This window comes from Apteryx rowi, unplaced genomic scaffold, assembly GCF_003343035.1.
Source record: "Apteryx rowi isolate R43461 unplaced genomic scaffold, aptRow1 scaffold_246, whole genome shotgun sequence".
NCBI lineage: Eukaryota > Metazoa > Chordata > Aves > Apterygiformes > Apterygidae > Apteryx > Apteryx rowi.
In genome coordinates this window covers 580,330-599,096 of record NW_020448819.1, presented here as the reverse complement: position 1 = coordinate 599,096, position 18,767 = coordinate 580,330, and the positions used below count along the sequence as shown (strand labels likewise).

General features: G+C 36.6%; 1 protein-coding gene across 2 annotated transcripts in view; it reads left to right on the top strand.

The window, feature by feature from the left end:
* The window catches only part of PLCE1 (phospholipase C epsilon 1), a 146,309-nt gene that overhangs the window by 96,731 nt on the left and 30,811 nt on the right, over positions 1 to 18,767 (top strand). Inside the window, exons 4-15 of one of the 2 annotated variants that reach the window (XM_026066683.1) lie at positions 948 to 1,093; positions 2,877 to 3,135; positions 3,830 to 4,038; positions 8,631 to 9,306; positions 9,748 to 9,930; positions 10,850 to 10,967; positions 11,362 to 11,521; positions 15,811 to 15,933; positions 16,019 to 16,155; positions 16,614 to 16,852; positions 18,027 to 18,088; positions 18,233 to 18,398. In XM_026066683.1, the coding sequence (XP_025922468.1) occupies positions 948 to 1,093; positions 2,877 to 3,135; positions 3,830 to 4,038; positions 8,631 to 9,306; positions 9,748 to 9,930; positions 10,850 to 10,967; positions 11,362 to 11,521; positions 15,811 to 15,933; positions 16,019 to 16,155; positions 16,614 to 16,852; positions 18,027 to 18,088; positions 18,233 to 18,398 (2,478 nt within the window). Of the gene's footprint in view, positions 1 to 947; positions 1,094 to 2,876; positions 3,136 to 3,829; positions 4,039 to 8,630; positions 9,307 to 9,747; positions 9,931 to 10,849; positions 10,968 to 11,361; positions 11,522 to 15,806; positions 15,934 to 16,018; positions 16,156 to 16,613; positions 16,853 to 18,026; positions 18,089 to 18,232; positions 18,399 to 18,767 lie in introns of both variants that reach the window. The other variant, XM_026066682.1, reaches the window with a different exon arrangement.

Here is an 18,767-nt window from a genome sequence, read left to right as displayed (position 1 = left end):
TCTAATTTTTATAAGCCTCTCCTCACACCAGTAATGTCTGTAAACACTTGAAATCCTTCAGGACCAAAGAATGGAACTCAGTGTCAGTAAACAAATCACGTTTATTGCTTCATAAGTGTTTATACAATGACAAAAATCAAGCCCCAGGGAATCATTTTGTAAAAAGGAACAGTTGGTTTAAATTAGATTTCCATGTGAAATATAGCTACTTTTTATGGATGTTGTGGGAACAGAAACTGGAAAGAAAATTTGCACACTGGTAAAATGAAGGTTTGATTTTTTTAATGTGAACAGAATCATGTATTAAGTTAATTTCTGATTCTGTCATTAATTAATCATCAGACAGAAGTTGGCAGTATGGTCACACTTAGGAATATGAGAGTTTTATATTTCATTCATGATCTGGCATGTGGATAACATGAATTACATTAAGTGTTCAGTGCATATAGGACTTAGCAAATTTGTACATTAAGTAAAACACTTACCAGTTCAGTGAACTTAAGCAAAATCAGAAATTATGATTTATTAACTTTCACTGTCCCTGTTGTAAGAACAAGGATTACTTAGTTTACTTAGTATGAGCCTGAGATTTTAATGCTATGTTAATGAGAATTGGCACTGCAGATCACTCTGGCAGCTTCAGAAATCAGCATTAACTTAAGCTGCCCATCTTCTTCAGTGACCTCGATGTATATTTAGAATACCAGGTATTAACATACAGTAGTTTTTTGTTTAAAATAAGTATTTTCAGACTAGTTAATCATTCAAGTATAGGAATGTGTGGATGTCTGTGTGTAAGGTGTGTTTGTAATGCCTGTGTGATTTGCCATGTGTGTATGAGCAGAATTTTGGCTGATACCCTTCTGATGGACGGAAAAAAAGAAATGCATGAATGTTCCAAATATTATTACTTTGGCTGATTGTCCTTGTCTGTTTTGTTTTACAAGGTGAGCTCATGGGTTACCTGGCTGATCCTGACTGCAGGTTCTATGGAGGAGAAACGAGAAGTCTTCTCATATTTAGTACATGTGGCAAAATGCTGCTGGAATATGGGCAACTACAATGCTGTAATGGAATTTTTGGCAGGGCTAAGGTACTGGCAACTCTGTTTTTGAATGATGTTTCAGTGATGGATTACATTGCAGCTTCTGTTAAGCAGACCTCTCTGAAGAACAATGAACTAACAGAAAGCTGTGACTAAATCGCATCACCTCACCCTGTGACTTCCTAATGACCCTCTTGGAAAAAATAAACATGCTAAAAGACATTTTCTCAAATGAAGACACCATCGTTTATCTTGGTGCATTCTAAATACGTTACATTAGAAAACAGATGCTTTTTAAACAGAAAGTTTTAAAATGAGAAAAGAAGATGGAAAGCAGTTCTGGTTTAACTATCTGTAATCAACCAAAACTATTGTAGCTTGGGGTTGGAGTCTGCAGAACATAAGTGAAGTGTAGTAATAGTATCATTCTATATAGTCAGACTTAAATTGTAAAAATAATCAGCTAAAACTCTTTCTTTAACCCCCTCCAATATTCTTGCGCTGACTGATACTGATGTCTCATACTGTAATGATCTTACATAGCCAGACCTGCAGCGTCTCCAGGACCAGGACAGAGTAGGGGGATAAAGACACTTTATTGCTAGCTTTTCTACAGAGTTATTGGTATGTATGGGGCTGGGTGAGTGGAAGAGCCATGCCTTTGCCTAGACGTGTAGTTCAGAAGGCAGCGAATTACGCTGTGCAGGCAAGAGTCAAGATCAGGTTTCCCATCTCTTAGCTCTGACCCTCTTTGTATTTTGTGTTTGTGTAACAGAGCTTTAATGTGTTTGTATTGTCTCTCTTTGTGGTTTAATAAGGACTCTCATTGAACTATTTGTTTACATTTTTGGTATATAAAACACATTTCAACTAGTCACAGACACAGAGAGTCTTGTTCAGCAGAATCCATCCACAGTCTCCTAGCCATATAAGTTGTGAGGGAAAATGCAGAACAAATTAAGGGCTTAATTTTATCTCTTTAGATGCATCTGCACTGCACAAGGGAAAGAGAGGAAAGGAAGGCTACTTGCACATTTGTAATGTTTCCAGGCCAAGGGCAGAATGTGGAGTTAGGGCTGTTCTGTTGTTAGCTTTTCTACAAAGTTTTTGGTATGTCTGGGGCCAGGGCTGGCTAGAATGACCATGCCTTTGCGTAGATATACAGCTCAGAAGGTGAGAGACCTCCTGGCAGTACCAGCAGTCCTTCTCAGGGAGCCCCAAGAACCATTTCTGTTTGAAATTAAAATTTTTTTTTCATCTACAATAAAAACTCTGCAGCTCTGCATTGGTGCTTGAGAGTCAAAACATGATCTTGACTCATGTATCCTCCTACTAGAGTCAAAGTAAATTGGGAAAAAATCAATACAAATTATTTTAAATAATTTTTTTTTTTTTACTTTTGCTAACTTCATGGGTTGTTCATAATACAGAAAAGGGAATTGTAATAAACCATCTGGTTTGTCCTTATGCCATTTCTTTAATCTTTTCTTATTTCTTCTTAGGCCTTTATAATTTTAAGGCAATGGCACACTAAAAATGTAAGAAAGCCTGCTTGTTTTTCTTATGCAGCTGGGCTTATATTAAAATCACAAATGCTGCTCCAGTCATATGTAGATTGGACTGCTTGTTTCTCCTCTTTAGATTTGATGTTTAATAATCCAAAGGGGAAAATGGTCTGCTATCCAGAGTTTTTGTAAAAATAATGAGCCATTTCATTCATTTCTCAGTAATGATTATAATTTCCTTTACTACATATGCTGCAGGTGTTGAGCTTCAATGTAAATTGTGCTTTTAATTTTTTTAATAGATGTTTGATCTCTATTTGCAATAGGTCAAGAAAAGTTTTAAAAATGTGGCAATTCATGGACCAGTCTGATATTGAATCTATGAGAAGTCTGAAAGATGCTATGGCGCAACATGAGTCATCATCTGAATACCGGAAAGTGGTCAATCGGGCACTCAATATTCCAGGCTGTAAAGTGGTTCCTTTCTGTGGTGTATTTTTAAAAGAGCTTTGTGAAGTTCTGGATGGAGCATCAAGCCTCATCAGACTCTGTCCACGATATAACTCTCAGGATGAAACACTAGAGGTAAATGGGAGTGATGTCGTAAGAGGTTATGTTCCTATCTGTATCCAATGACAGTGCATTATTTATTTCTTTTATTTTATATTATTTAGTATTTTATATGACAATGCATCTAATTAAAGTTCTCTAAACCAAACTGTTATTCACAGTTCAGTTAGATGTACCTCAGTCTAATTCTCATAATAACTGTAGTAGTAAAAATGATTTAAAGTTAATGGTTGTTTATGCATAGTTCAGCATAAAAGTACTGAGAAATTAATGTTTGTACCAAAGTACCACGTTCTGAAAGCTGTAAAATACTTGCTATTAAATGCTATGACCTTCTGCTTACCTCATTGGTAATGGGAAGGTTTTGAGTCCCTTAAAAACAGAATTCAGAAGGTCAGTGGATGAGGCTCTTGTATGAAAAGAGCAATTCCATCAAGCTTTATTGCTTTGTTTTGAAAAAAATGTCCCTGCTATCTGACAAGATTAAGACTGGGGCTTTAAAAAATCTACAGGAATTACTGTTACTTGTGTTACTAGATTTATGCAGTGGTCTGGTCTGTATTGTATGAAAAGTAGATATAAAATCCCATTAGAAGTTAATGGGAAAGATATGCTAAATATTCTTAATTCTTGTAAAAAATTTCTCTAATGATAAGAAGATGACACAGTATTCTAATTGTTACTATACTAATCTTTTAGTTATCTTCAGTTTGTTTCAGATTACAGTGGACAAGATAATTTCTTGCAACGAGTGGGTCAAGATGGTTTAAATAATCCAGAAAAAGAATCAACAGCAAACAATATATTTCAAACTATTCGGAGTTGTAATCGCAGTTTGGAATCTGAGGAGGGTGAAGATAATTTCAGTGAAGGGAGCAATTCAAGAAAAAACTCTTTGAAGGACAGAAACCAGTACCAGTAGGTCTCATATTTTATTGTTCTGTCTTTATCTCTGTATTTCACATTTTTCATCTTTCATTTTTTTCTTCCAAGGGTCATTTATAGAAAAAATGTGTAACTTTAACATCTTTCCTTGTGTTTATCCTCTTCTAATTCAAAACTTTACCCCCACCAGAGTTATGCTAAGTAGCTCATACTCAAACGCTTGAAACTCTCTATCTGGTTTTATTTTCCCTCATGATGTAATTACTTCCTTTCATCAGGATAAATCCCTTTCATCCTACATGTAGAGCTTTAAAAATCCGCAGTTATGATTACAATTTTGATCTGGGGTGCCAGGAATAGCACCAGGGTGTATCTGTTATCAGAGCTCCGAACATTATATTCTGCATGCTAGGGCAGCGTTCTGTTCCATTCAGAATAAAGGCTATTTATTATTGTTCATAAGAACACTTCTTTTAAGGACATGTTCATTCGAGGCTTTTAAATTATGTCCAGAAAACATTTGGAAGTCATTAGACATTTTGAATTTTCAGACTGGCTTAGTCATACTATTTTGCCTAGGTGTCCACTTAGTAGCACCCCATGGAAAAACTCACTGTTCAGTAATCTCAGATATATGGAAGATCCAGTATACTGTATACTATCTACCAGCAAGAAATACAGTAAATGCAAACTTTAACAGTCCGCATGATCTTCCAGAGTGTTGCTTTGCAGTGAATTGTAGCCCATAATAGACATTCATGGGTCTGCTTTAAACTAAGTAACCTGGGCAGACCAGAACACTGCTCCTTCGGCCTGGAGCTTCGCGTGAGCTGCGCAGCAGCTTGTGGTGTTCCAGCCTTGTAGGGAGCTGGTCGATACTCGGCCAGGCATTGAGTGTTGAGTTCCTGGTGCCATGGCTGCAGGACTGTCACTAGCCAAGTTAGCTTTGCTATCTCTTCCCAAGCTGTAAACATTTTTATGTGTGCACATACATAGATTAGGTAAAGATAAAGCCTTTTCTAAGGGGGTTAAAATTCATTTTGATTGATATCTTATAGCAGCAGCAAAGTATGTTTCTGACCAGGCACAGCTATACGGTTCAGAGGTGAGGTGATGTAAAATGACACATCAGGTATTGCATAAAAGAACATACTTATTTCACTAGTAGGGTTATTAAATAGATTATGTGTAGCAGAAATTCTGTATATTCAGAAGTATCCAACATATTTCAGCTATTTATACATAAAATCTAATAAGTGACTGCCTGAGAAGGAACTACCATCTTCCTGTTTTAAATGCATTTATTTCATTAACCTGCAATTGTAAATTTCATTTCAAATAAATAATTGTTATTTCCCGAAAAAATGTTTTCTAATAGAATTATTCGCATCTGGCTTTAGTTGCTTCTGGTCAGTGGAGCGGTAGATTATGCCAAGAAAGACAGTCCCACTTCTCTGTCCATTTGTGTTGTCTCTTGACTTATTTCAATTTAAATGCTTTCTTCCAGAAATTATTTTTCTTAACTAATATACTTCAAAACCATCTTGTAATTCACAACTCAAATGGAAAATGAACTAGGGAAATCAAAATTTCACTTGGTTAAGCAAAGTAGAATTTGAATATACAAGAATAATATGGGGAAAATGAAGTCTGCTTGGTTAGGTTTTTATGAAATTACTTCTTGGTAAATTAGTTATTTATGCTTTATATTGAAATACAATGTAGTAAGTTCCACTAAAAGTAGGAATTAAATGCAAGAAAAAAAAATTTAATAGAACATTGAAATGAAAGCTTAAAATTTAAATGAACAAAACTGGAAATAAGTATGTTTCCCAGTTCAGCCTAATACCTACTCAGTTTATTAGTATCGATAATTCTGGTGCAGTAGATACTGATTTTAATAGTGTAATGACTTGCAGAAAGTACCTCTGAAATTATTCTTTTACCTGAAGTCTTGCACAGACTTTGGAAATTCCTCATTCTCCTGTTATCTCTTTCCTGCTCATCCAGAGAGCCGGGAGAGGCACAGAAGCAAATTGCTGCAGAGAGGCACAGGGGCTCTATTCTGTTGTCCCTACTGTATGGAGGCAGCAATGTGTGTTTTATTTTTAATACTCTGAACAAGTAATAGCCTTTCTTGTGAAGCCTGGGTCATATTTGTTATAAAGTAATATATAACCAAGATTATATAATAATTATGTACCACCTCATAATTGTATTATTGCGGTCGTAAAGGCAGAAAAACACACCGCACAGCATACTTCTCATATTTCAGAATTGAAAGGAAGATTTGCAGTTAGTCTGCTTTTTGCTGGTTTGAGTGTGTATTTTAGAACATGAACCCAGCAAAACTAGTAACTTAAAATTGAAAGGCATCTAATAAAATCAGTCAGTATTGGGTAAAGTTATTACTTTCCCAGTTGTAATAGCAGATGAACTCTGTGTCACTCTGTAATCAGTGACTTATTCACTACCTAATCTAATTATAGGCAGTGACCTGCCTATTCATCCAGGATTTCTGGATGTGCCAAATAAATATGAAAATTTAATTTCTGTTAAGAGCTTTGTCTTGTCAGTTGTCAAGCAAAGAAGGGCAGGTAGAAGAACAAAAAATTTCGGGTTTGAAATACAGTTTTTAAAGAATTGTTAATCAAATTACTTACTAAGTTGTTTTAAACTGTCATATCGTTCAATTAGCCTGAACACATCTTCCCTTTTAAATTTCCTAACTGCAGTAAATATCTTTTAGAGTAAGAAGAAAAAACTCAAGTTTTTTCCTTTTCCATGCAATTTCTTGCCTAAAACTGCAATCTGTTTTAACATTTCCTTTGTCCTTTCTTTTCTTTTCCTTGCATCTCAGTACAGCACATGTAAAGAAAGCTTCTGATTCAAAGCGAGTTCTGTAAGTTAGTTCTCGGTAATTGATGGCTATATTGCTTTTGCCAGCTGATGCCATAGATTGTGTTTCCATATATGCTTGTGTGTGTGCTTGGCTTACCTGCTTATACATTTTAATCTGCAGCCTGCCTGCACTATCAAATGTGAAATAAGGCATGAACAAAGCTCTGCCGTTTCCATCTCCACTGTACTAGACTTCTCCAGACATGCGCATCTAGTCTCAGAATAAATCTAGTCTCAGGATTTTTGCAGAGACTCATTTGAGTGTTTTGAGGGCACTGGGGAGAGAGAGACCATTTAGTTGTTGGTTTAATTCAAAAATCTTAATCTTGCATAGTCCTGTTAAATATTTTAATATACAGATGTGTGACAAGATTCGTCAACTTCAACACCAGTTTATACCAGCTAGGGTATAAGACATGACTTTTATTTTTAGGTGGATTTCTTAAGGAAATAAAGTTATAGTTTGGGCTTATACAGTTATTCTGCCTTTGTCTGTCAATCTCCCCATCCATCAATTACTTCTAAACCTGTTGGCCACTTTTAGCTAAATTTGACAGAGAGGTAGAGGTCTCAGTAATTAATAAATTCATATAAGAATCATTACAGTTGATGTCTGGATATAGGGGGAAAGTTCAAATTAGTGGCCCAGTGAGAGAAAAGTTTGAGGAAGAGCAGTAGTGTTTTTGCTGTTTAGCTTAGCGAGATAGTATACACGAGCAAATCACAACATGAGCTGCCTTTCGCGTAGCTGCTAGCACATGGGCAGGGGCTGAGAGTACTGGGGGGAAATGAAGGAGGAGCGCTGAGGGTGTTATGACAAAATGCCTTGAAGAATATGCAGAGAAAACTGTCGTAGAATATATTGGCCAGGTATCTTTAGGAAACTGTGCCAGTTCTGCTGTACATAAACAGTTTGCTCTTTTTTATGTTCATTAATGCAGTATCAAAATATTTAACATGCATTCATTTTATATGTTAATTAGAAGATCATGTAGGGAAGAAATTCTCTTTAAACTACCACATTTATTAGTTCAGCTATTGTCACTCTATATCTACTATTTCTAATTATGGTAAAATATTTCAAAAATGTTAATTGTTGGATACATGTTTGGTGTTGATATTTTGCTTATGTAAAATTTCTAAAAGGAAGTGTCAGCGACAAAGTTCTTGCTACGTTCTTCTGAGAAAGGTAGGTATATTAATCACTACTTTACAAGTGGTAATCAGAGAGTTTAAGTAATTGGAAAGGGCCACATATTACATCAGTAAAAGAACAGAGATTAGAAGTCCTGTCTTCAGTCCACTAGATCCTGCTAACAGTCTCCATGTGCAGTACTTGATATGTCAACCAAAGCTATCTTATGCAGTGGATATAGAAACTGGAATCACTTGGCTTTCAGATGCAAACTATAGTTGTTTATTATTAAAGTAATATATGGAGAACTCTAGGAAAATATAATTACACTATTAAAGCTGTTATAATTAATTGTACCACATCTTTTAATTAATCCAAAATTAAAATAACATAAAATGTAATACTGTAAAGAAATTTAACCACAGATGTTCCTGTCAGTCCAAATTATATAGTGATTTTTTTTTAATTTAAGCTCCAGCAGAAAAAATATTAATCAATCAAAGCATAAATCAGCACGTGTATCAGGTGTTTCAAAAGGTAGAAAGTAGGTGTACAGAATTCTAAGTCTCTCATCTTTGTTCACATACAGATTTATAATTGGAGATCTTTCAGATTCTGAAAGTGATATATTTGAGCAGTTAAAGGAGTGGGACACAAATTCAGTCGAAGAGCCACAGAAAGCTTTCTGTCATGGGATAGAACTCATTCCTTGGTACGTGTTATCAATCAGAGCCGACGTCCATCAGTTCATGCTGCAAGGGGCAACTGTCATTCATTATGACCAGGAGACACATCTCTCGGCACGTTGTTTTCTTCAACTTCAGCCTGACAATAGTACTTTGACATGGACAAAACCCACAACAGTTTGCCCTGCAAACGCTAAAGCAAAACTGAGTGTGGCGAGCAGTACTCCCGAGCTTGGTAAATATCAGTTTCTTGGCAATACTGGACTAAATGGATTGGTGGAAGGTTTTCTGGATTTGTTTTCAGCAAAGGCTGTATATATGGGACACCCTGGCATTGATATGCACACTGTGTGTGTTCAAAATAAACTGTGTAATATGTCTCTTGAAGAAAATGGTATAACACTACTTTATGGACTTCAGACTACTGATAATAAGTTGCTGCACTTTGTTGCTCCAAAATATACTGCTAGAATGCTATATGATGGATTGCTGGAATTGTCTAAAGCTGTAAGAAAGATGAGGCGCTTCCCTGATCAAAGACTACAGTGGCTACGGAAACAGTATGTCAGCCTTTACCAGGTAAAAAGATATTGCGATTATCTGTAAGAAAAGAAAAGTTCAAAGATAACAACAACCTAATGTTATGCAATTAGTTCCTATTATTAGTAAGCTAAGATGAAAGATGCATGCCAAATCACCAACTTTGTAACATGGTCTGATTCTCTGTATAATGTTTCCAATACACTGAACATAAATCTTTTTTTATTATGAAGTTCTTCATATATTTGGAATTTTGGAATAAGCATTTTATTAAGCAGCAAACAATGACTGTATATAGGATGCTGAAATATTGAGTGCTGAGAGAGTCAAAACAAAATAGCAAACAAAATATTTTACTAATGTTTTAAAAAGCCCCATCGTATTGTTGCAATAATGATGTTCTGTCTTTTGTTGAAAGAAAATGTGTCTGTTCTTTGGCAGTTTTTCTCCTTGTTTTGTTAATGCTGTGAATTTTTGTAGGAGGATGGAAGGTTTGAAGGCCCAACCTTGGCTCAGGCTGTTGAACTGTTTGGAGGCAGGCGATGGAGTGCAAGAAACACAAGCACAGGAACCCTTACCAAAAGCACTGAGAAACCTAGTGTGCAGAGAAACAATACTCTGGGAATAAGCACAGCCAAGAAAAAGAAGAAAGTACTCATGAGGGTAGAATATTTTGTTATTCATGTTTTGTTATTTATCTGGCAGATTTGTTTCTTTCTTGTAGTTATTGTGTACCTGACTATGTATTCTGAACCAGAGAAAAGATATTAGATGATAATTTTAAAATTGTTCATTGGAGTTTCAGGTTTTTGGCTTATTAATTTCAATTAGCTTTTGGGTTTTTTTTTGTTGTTTTTTTTCTCATGCTTGGAGCTTTCTCAGTACATGTGGGCACTGTACAAGCAGAAGGGGACAGAATCTGATTGAGACCATTAGGTGCTACCTTAGTATAAAAGTTAAATGTGCTAATAATAAGAGTAGCAACATGCAGAGTGATGTGTGGAGGTTATAGTCAGTTTCTTTGCTCCTTTTCATTTTCGTGTTCCCCAAAACATCACCAGAATTCTTCTGCCTCACATTAGCATGAAGTTTTATCTCAGGTGGCTGACAGGAACACTGGACAGTGTCTCCTCTTTTTCTGGACTCAGTCACTTTCAGCAATAGCCAGAAGAGAAAAACATGCAGAACCTAGCAGCTCTACGCTATCCAAATACTCTAGTAGGCAGGTAGAAGTCATCCTCAAATGACAAGATCCATCCTCTTTAGGGCTCCTATGCACCAGTGGAATAGTGTAAAAGCAGCTGGACCACTTTAGAGAGGCGCGATCATTGTCGTCTTCTGTGCGATGTCACACTGAGGTGACACCTACTGTTCCCACACTTCGTTACGTATCCTTTGTGAGGCTTACGTTGCCTTTCTTCTGCTTAGACGGTTTCACTGACAGTGCACTTACCAGCTTTACAGGAGTCTGTTTCATATAGAATAGCTGATTCATCTCATGGTTTTGTTGCAGATGACACTGAATAAGGATGAAAAAAAGTTGTATTTTCAGAATGTTTATTATGGTGCTCACTGTTTCTAGGGTGAAAGTGGAGAGGCCACTGATGATGAAATGGCAACTCGGAAGGCAAAAAGCTGTAAGGAATATCGTAATAGAAGTGGTTCAGATCCTCAAGATATTGATGAACAAGAAGAATCAGGTAGATATATAGCCTCACTACTTAGAAGTCCTTCAGGGTTTTCTTCAAAATCTTTTCATACAGACATTTTTTACAGCATTGAGAATACATTTATGATATAAAACTGCATTTTGCAATTTGAATGGTACAAATGGTACAAACTTTTAAAACTAACTTCAGTAATTGTTTATGACTCTTCTTTCATTTTGTTTCAGAAGCACTTTCTTTCTAGCAAAATCAAGTGCCTATGTAAGCGTTGTTCAGTATATATCTTTTTGACTAATTTGGGACAAATCTAGAATCTCTTTGGAATTTTACTAAGCGTTAATGAATTATGGTGCAAGTCTCCTGGAAGAAAGCATTTTTATTGAGCCAGATGTTATAATAGTGCTGCTAACTTCTGTTTTCTCCATAGATCAGAGTATTATTATTAATGCTTCTCCATCTAACACCTTGTCATCAAGAAGAGCTCACTCTCTGACAGCATCTGGATCTCCTAACTTAGCAGCTGCAACATCTTCACCAGCAAGACCGGTCTCCTCTCCTGTAATGTGTTCAAGCAAGAGTCAGTCTAGGTACAGACAAAATCAGTATTTTGATTTAAAAAGAAAAATGTTGCTGTAACTTAATTATGATCAAATGTGGTTTTCATGAAAAACTTCTACAAAATTTGATAAAAACAGCACTAGAAATTTGATTAGCCCTTTGACAGACAACTAAAACACATTATAGAACAACATAGGACATTTGAGTTATCTGAGGATAACTTTGTAAAAAGTGACTGAACAGCATGCTTCAGTTAAGTCTATTACAGAAGCAGACTGGAACGCTGTCACAAAACTACATAAATATGAAGTTTACTTCTTTCTCCAGATCTTCTCCAAAATATAAATATCTTATGTATTTTGAAAATCAACAGAAATGTTGTAGATGTGTTAACTAAAGTACTGAGTTTCCTCAGCACAAGTCATTTCTGCCTGGGGGAATATTAACTTTTGCTAAGGTTTCTGGTGATGATTGCAGAATGTCAGGAACTGAAGGAACAGTTTTGAAGTCTTTCACCTCTTACAGTCTTCCCTCCTCTCCTTTAACATTCATCATTATTCAGTCACTAACCCAGTCCCTTGGGTCATGCTGTGGTTGTGCAGTGACATAATGCACTAATGCATTAATTCTATTAATAGTAATAATAATAGTAATATAACAATGATAATATATCAGGGAAGTGGATGGTACTTTATGACATACAGGAAGACAGTCTCAACAGAGGTCATCCAATGCTTTTTAACAAAATGAGTGCTGTGGTGCAGGTATAAGTATGGATCTTGCAGTTGCAAGAAGAGCCAAGTAGTAAAAAATGGAAGAGATTACTGCTGCTGGTAGAACATTATTTTTAAAGAGACCTGTCTCATATAATCGTTTATATTGCCTATTTCATAGGGGTTTTTCACATTTTAAATGGTTAGGTTTGACAGTGGGAGTGAGTGGTAGAGCCTCCTGTGGATATCTACCATGGAAGGCTGGCTGCTTCTCGACACCACTTTCTGAAACTCTTACTGCATTCTTTGCTTTCAGGTCTTCACTCCATCATTCAGAACCAGTATATGCCAGAGTAGGATTTATCTCTGTAAGGCATCTGTGCTTTTTTTTTTTTTTTTTTTAGGCCTGGAGCAATTTTCTTTTCAATGAAGTGAAGAAATATTGCATTGCTTCCTCTGGAATTTGCTTCTGTTTTGCAAATCTGCTTTTTGCTTTGTATGCCAAAATAGTTGTTGTTCTGTAAATGAGATTAAGAGGCTCAACTGAGAACTCACATTCCCAGGAGAAGGGCAGCTAATGTTCCTTAAATCCTCTCAGTCCTGGGTTTCTGTACAGATCTCTACAGCTTAGTCCTGCGGGCCTCCCCGAGTTATGACAGGTTTTCCCTAAGCTGGAGGGCAAAGCTGTCTGGAAACTCTGTAGTGTTGCTCAGTAGAGCTCTTACCAACTTGATATGCCCCTTTATGCTAGAATTTGCAGGAGGTTACTCTGGATGCAGCTTTACGTGTGCTCTCATTTGTCCTGAGGAAATCTTCCTGGGGACAGAATTACACGTTTATCCATTACTCTGCCCCAGTTTTTATGATCCATTAAGGGACTTGGAGCACTGGCGAGAGTGTTATTCTTGGTCTTTACATCCCTTGATGGGTCTGAATTGTGCTTATCAGTTTTCATGTGTATGGATACTTTTCATACCCTAAAAGAAATAAATATGTGCAGTGCATCATTGGTAATCAGTACATCTAAGCTATCAAATAGTTGGCTCTCTGCTTTACTGCAAAGTCCTGTGATTGTCCACACTATATATGTATTAATTCACTCCTTGGATCTCTTTTGGAGTAAACCAGCTAATTGCCCCAAGGTGACATTTAGGTACAGTTCTGGGAATATAGCTCCAGGGACTGCTGCCCTTAGATAGTATGGATGCAGAGCTTACTAGGTTTCAATCTGTCTGCAGTATACCCCAGCTGTTTGGGAACTGAGCTGGTGCTGCCTATAGCGGGGAGGAGGTGGGAGGCCATTGGGAAATAGGCAGCAGGATATGGAAAATAGAGACGGGGGCTTATTTGCAAAGAGAACTTCCTCTTGTTCTATCTGTGTACGTACATAACCCAACCTGCTCCTGCTTACACAGTTGGGGGAGGTGGTGGGGGTGAGGCGTCCTTTTTTTTAAAAAAAAAAAAAAACAAAAAAAAAACCTTGTGGTATTACCTGTGACAGTACTGTAGAAGAAGCTACTTCTTAGTGACCGAATCCCAAGAAATGCTGAGCGTGCTCATCTGCTGCTGATTCTGGACTCTACAGTTCTAGTCTGTTTTTTGGAGCCAAGACACTTGCCTCATGATAGTTTATTTTTCTTGTTCTCACAAAAATGTTAGGAGTGGTTTTAGCCAAAAAGTTACGTGCAGCATGTCAGTACTTGCCATAGTGATGCCAAACAAATGGAAAATTATCAGCCGAAGTAGATGGTATTTTTAAAATATTTTAAATTATATTTGGTTTTCAATTGCATGCATCCATGCCAGACCAGGAGTGAATGAGGAATCTGATCTAGTATATTTATGTAAAAAAAAAAAGTCTTCTTACAGCACAAATTTCAAGGGACTGTGAATGTCTTTAAGACACTGGACAGAAAGTTGGTCTTGTTTCCCTGTCACAGCTGTTGGATCTGCTTGTACTGAACCTGATGGCAGAATTCATAGATTGATGGATTTGCAGGTGTGTACATGATGTTGGACACATGATCACCTAGCCTGATATTTGGTAAAAAATGCTGTAACTTCTGGATTTACAGTTTGGACTAGATAATTGGTCTTGATATTTGTACTGGCTGTTTAGATCCCTCCCTTTTCAGGATGTTGGTGCTGGTGGATCCTGGTGGATCCTGGAGCATGTGTTGGTTGTTGTTTAGGCCTAGGAAGGGGCTCTGGAGTTGGCCCATCTGGCTGTCATTGTGACAGACTAGTACTTGAAATTCACTAAGGACTTGTTCATACAAGGAGATAGTTCAAGTCAGGGCCAAGTTACGCTTGCTAGTCTGTGTCCTGTAGTAGTCTAAAGATTTTGGGAGGTGGATTTTGGAAAGTTACTATTCTGCTTCAGGACTGATTTCTATTGTATAACTTAGGTTGACAATTGCAGTTACTAAGAAATTGACTGGGCTTGATATTACTCAAGCTCTCAGGTTTTATTGACTTCTTTTATGTATTTATTAACTGTGAAGAATACTCTTTCTTGGTTTTGACATAAAAAATAAATAGCTTAAACTGTTGCTGAAAATAGGCTGAACCAGCTTATTTTACTTTCCACTGAAATGGATATGAACACTCGCTTACTCAGCTATCACATCTCAAATAGGGTGTGGAAACTGCACTTACAGTTGATCTGCATTGTATTTAAAGAAAAAGATTTCATATTCACAGCATGAACTAGGCATGTTTTTGGCCATCTGAATAATGGGGCTTCTGGAAAAAAAAGGCCTTGTTTGGATCAAAGGGTCAATGTATGGAATAGCAGTGGGTCTGTGCATTGCACTCTAACGAACTTGACAGAGGGTACCAAGTCAAATAAGATAATTTGCACCAAACAACTAGTTATTTCTGTGATCATTTTCTTCATTTGCTCTCAAGAGATTCCAGTCTGTGTTCCCTTCCTTCAGCCCAAGAAGCTGAAAGAAGGATATCCCTAGAACCTTGTTTCTTTATGAAGGAGATGGCCTCCAGAGGCTACTATAAAGCTGAAAAGAAGAAGCTTGTCCTGTCTTTGAGCTGTCTGATGGTACTCCCAACTGTTTTGGGGAAGTACCTGGGAAACCCATGCGGCTGGGAGATAATGAGGGTTGAGTGCTAGGAAATCTGTATCCAGTTAGAATGTTATTTATTTTTTTTTAGCACTGAGCTTTAAGGAGTTCTGTATCCCTTTTAATTTCCATTTAGCAAGTCTTCAGTGATGCTTACGAGCAACAGGACATGGTTTTTAAAGCTTGTGCTACAGGAATGCTGGCATTGTTTTGTTAAAAGGGAAAATGAGAATGCTTTCATTTGTGCCATTTAAATCAGGCCCTTCTGCACAAGGAAGAGTTTTGAATAGTATTTACATTATTTGTTCTGGTAAAGTTTACAGTTGTCTTGAGGGAAATGAAGGGCTACTATGAAAAAAGAAAGTACAAACTGTCATTATACACACCATGAGATACTGCTTTTTTGTTGCTTTCAAAATTTGATAATACATACGTTAAGAACCACAAATAAGCTGTTAATGCATAATATTTCAATATGTGTAAATTAAATGTAACCAATCTTAGAGCAATCTCTTTCTGATTTAGCACATGGAGCAGCAGTAGCTGGCATGGCCGAGTTAAAGGAGGAATGAAGGGGTTTCAGAACTTCATGGTTTCTGATAGTAACATGACTTTTGTGGAATTTGTAGAGCTCTTCAAATCTTTCAGGTAAAATGTATTTTTATTTTGTATTGACCTCATTCACCCAAGTTTACAAAAGAGCAAAAATTGAACTTACCAACTGTTTTTACAGTGTTCGGAGCCGGAAGGATCTTAAAGACCTTTTTGATGTCTATGCAGTGCCGTGCAATCGATCCGGGCTAGAGCCTACTCCACTTTATACTAATTTGAAGATAGATGAAAATAGCAGCGGATTCCAGCCTGATTTAGGTGTGTTAAAGAAGAAAATACAACTGTTATACTACTGAACAGTTTCAGTTATTGGCCTTAAAAAAAGTGTCTCAGTCAGTCTTACAAAGGATGACAAGTTATAAGTTTAAGTATAGGATTGCTGCCATATTTCCATGATACCTCAGAAATTAGAAGGAGAAAAAGTATACTTGCTTTTTATTAGATATATTTGTAACTGGTATAGGAGAAGCATAAATTTTTTTGCTGAGAGACTGAGCCCTACACAGGCAGGATGTGGCTGGGCAGAAACTCTGGAATCTATGGTAGGGCAGGCTAAAATAGTGAGCAAAAGTAGAGAGGAGAAATGAAGAGACTGTGGCCTGTGGTTGGTTTGTTTGTTTTCTACCTGCTTTCCTTGTAAATCTGCTTTACATGGAAGAACTACTATACATTAGTGCTAAAATATTCAAGTATTTTTTACTTTTTTTTTTTTTTAGATTTGTTGACTAGGAATGTTTCAGACCTTGGTTTGTTCATTAAGAGTAGGCAGCAGCTATCAGATAACCAGAGGCAAATATCTGATGCTATTGCTGCTGCCAGTATTGTAACTAATGGTACTGGAGTTGAAAGCACATCGCTGGGAGTATTTGGAGTGGGCATCCAGCAGCTCAATGACTTCTTAGTGAACTGCCAAGGAGAACACTGCACTTATGATGAAATCCTCAGTATTATCCAGGTTTGTAATAAAAACGTCTTGCAATTCCTTATACTAGGACTCTTGTTCCTTCTGTTTTCCCTGCCAGTATTGTCTGCCTGGAATTCAGAATACTATAGGTATGGGGATATCTCCTTTCAGACTAATGTTGTCTCTGCAGTTTGCTTGAAACTCCTTCTGTAAGTGTGCCCAGCAGTTTTGTTTCAAGAGACCAAGTGTTTTACTTTGTAGTCCTTGTTTCTACTTGATAAATTTAAAATGTAATATTATGTTTATTATGGGCTATAAACTTGTGCAGATGTCCATAAATATGCCCATAAAAAGGAAAAAATAAGTTGAGGCGAATAAACAGTTTCATTGGCTATGAGTGCCTTACGTGGGAAGGGACATCAGACTTGGAAACGTTATTCATGCCATTGCCTTGTTTTCTCCTTGTCTGTGACCACCTTTGATACAACTTATCCCTAACTTGGAACGTCATCCTAAAACAACACCATTTCCACATATTCTTATTTTGTTTCAAATATTTTATTCCAGCCTTTAATTAAAACATTCATCCTCTCAGAGTAATTTTCCAGAATCACATCTTATTCACTTCTGCATACAATGGCTGAAGTGATTGAAAACATTGTTGTAAATTTTTAATTCCTCCAAGGATGCATGATTAATATAATCTAAAATTAAGCCCCTGCTGAACAAAGTTAAGAGTTAACAAAGTTTAAAAGATTGAATGTTTCAACTATCAGGCAAGCGTATGCAATATAAATTTGCAAAGTTTAAAAGATGGAAATTCTAAGGAAACATCAAAGTACTACACCATAAATCTCTCTTTAATTCAAGATGATGTTGTGTTCTGTTTAAGCACAGCAGATAGGAGAAGGGTCCATGATTACAGATCCTTCTTAATTTCTGCTTAAGTGCTGACCCTGCTATGAACAGGTTGGATTAGATGACTTTCCAGTGTCCCTTCCAACCTGAATGATTCTATGATTCTGCAGGTATTGGTTTAATATATTTGTTAACTAATTTGTAAAGCAAGCATGAGCATACTGCAGACACTTAACTACTTAAACCACATAAATACTGTTTTTGAATACTGACTGACTCCATTGATGTACAAGCCATAAAAATTTAAAAAAGCCTTATCTATAAAAATTGTTATAATGTAATCTCTTAAATTTCTTCTTCCTTACAGAAATTTGAACCTAGTGTGAATATGTGTCAGCAAGGACTGCTATCTTTTGAAGGATTTGCAAGGTAATTAATTATGTTAATTTATATACATACATATATATATATATATATATATATATAAAGGTGGCACCAGTATATTGATGTTTGCATGACATTCACAAAATACTCAGCACCGCATAAAATTTCCTCACATCTTCTCACCTCTAGATTTTTGATGGATAAAGACAACTTTGCCTCCAAAAACGATGAGTCACAAGAGAATGCTGAGGAATTGCAGTTTCCACTGTCATATTATTACATTGAATCTTCACACAATACTTACCTTACTGGCCATCAGCTTAAAGGGGAATCCTCGGTAGAGCTCTACAGCCAGGTATACAGGATTAGATTGTTGCGTAGTTTTCAACATGAACTTGTTTGTGTAACTAGCAAGTCACAGAAACATGACCTTTTTGCTTTGAAAACCTAAATGTTCTAAGCTCCTGCTTGTAAAATGTTGGAAAACATGATGTGTGGGAAAGCTGCCTGTGAGTGCAGTTGTGCTCAAATGCCTTTTCTAAGGCAAAAAATGGGTTTAGTTCGAGATTCATAGCTTTTAGACACTAGTCAGTCTGACCCAACCTACTATAATTAGACTTTCCCACAGGAAAGACTGATCTAATATTTTAGTTCATTCAGATGTCAAAAACACTATTCAAATACTGTACATTGCACTGCAAAGAAATTTCAAACAGAACTATAA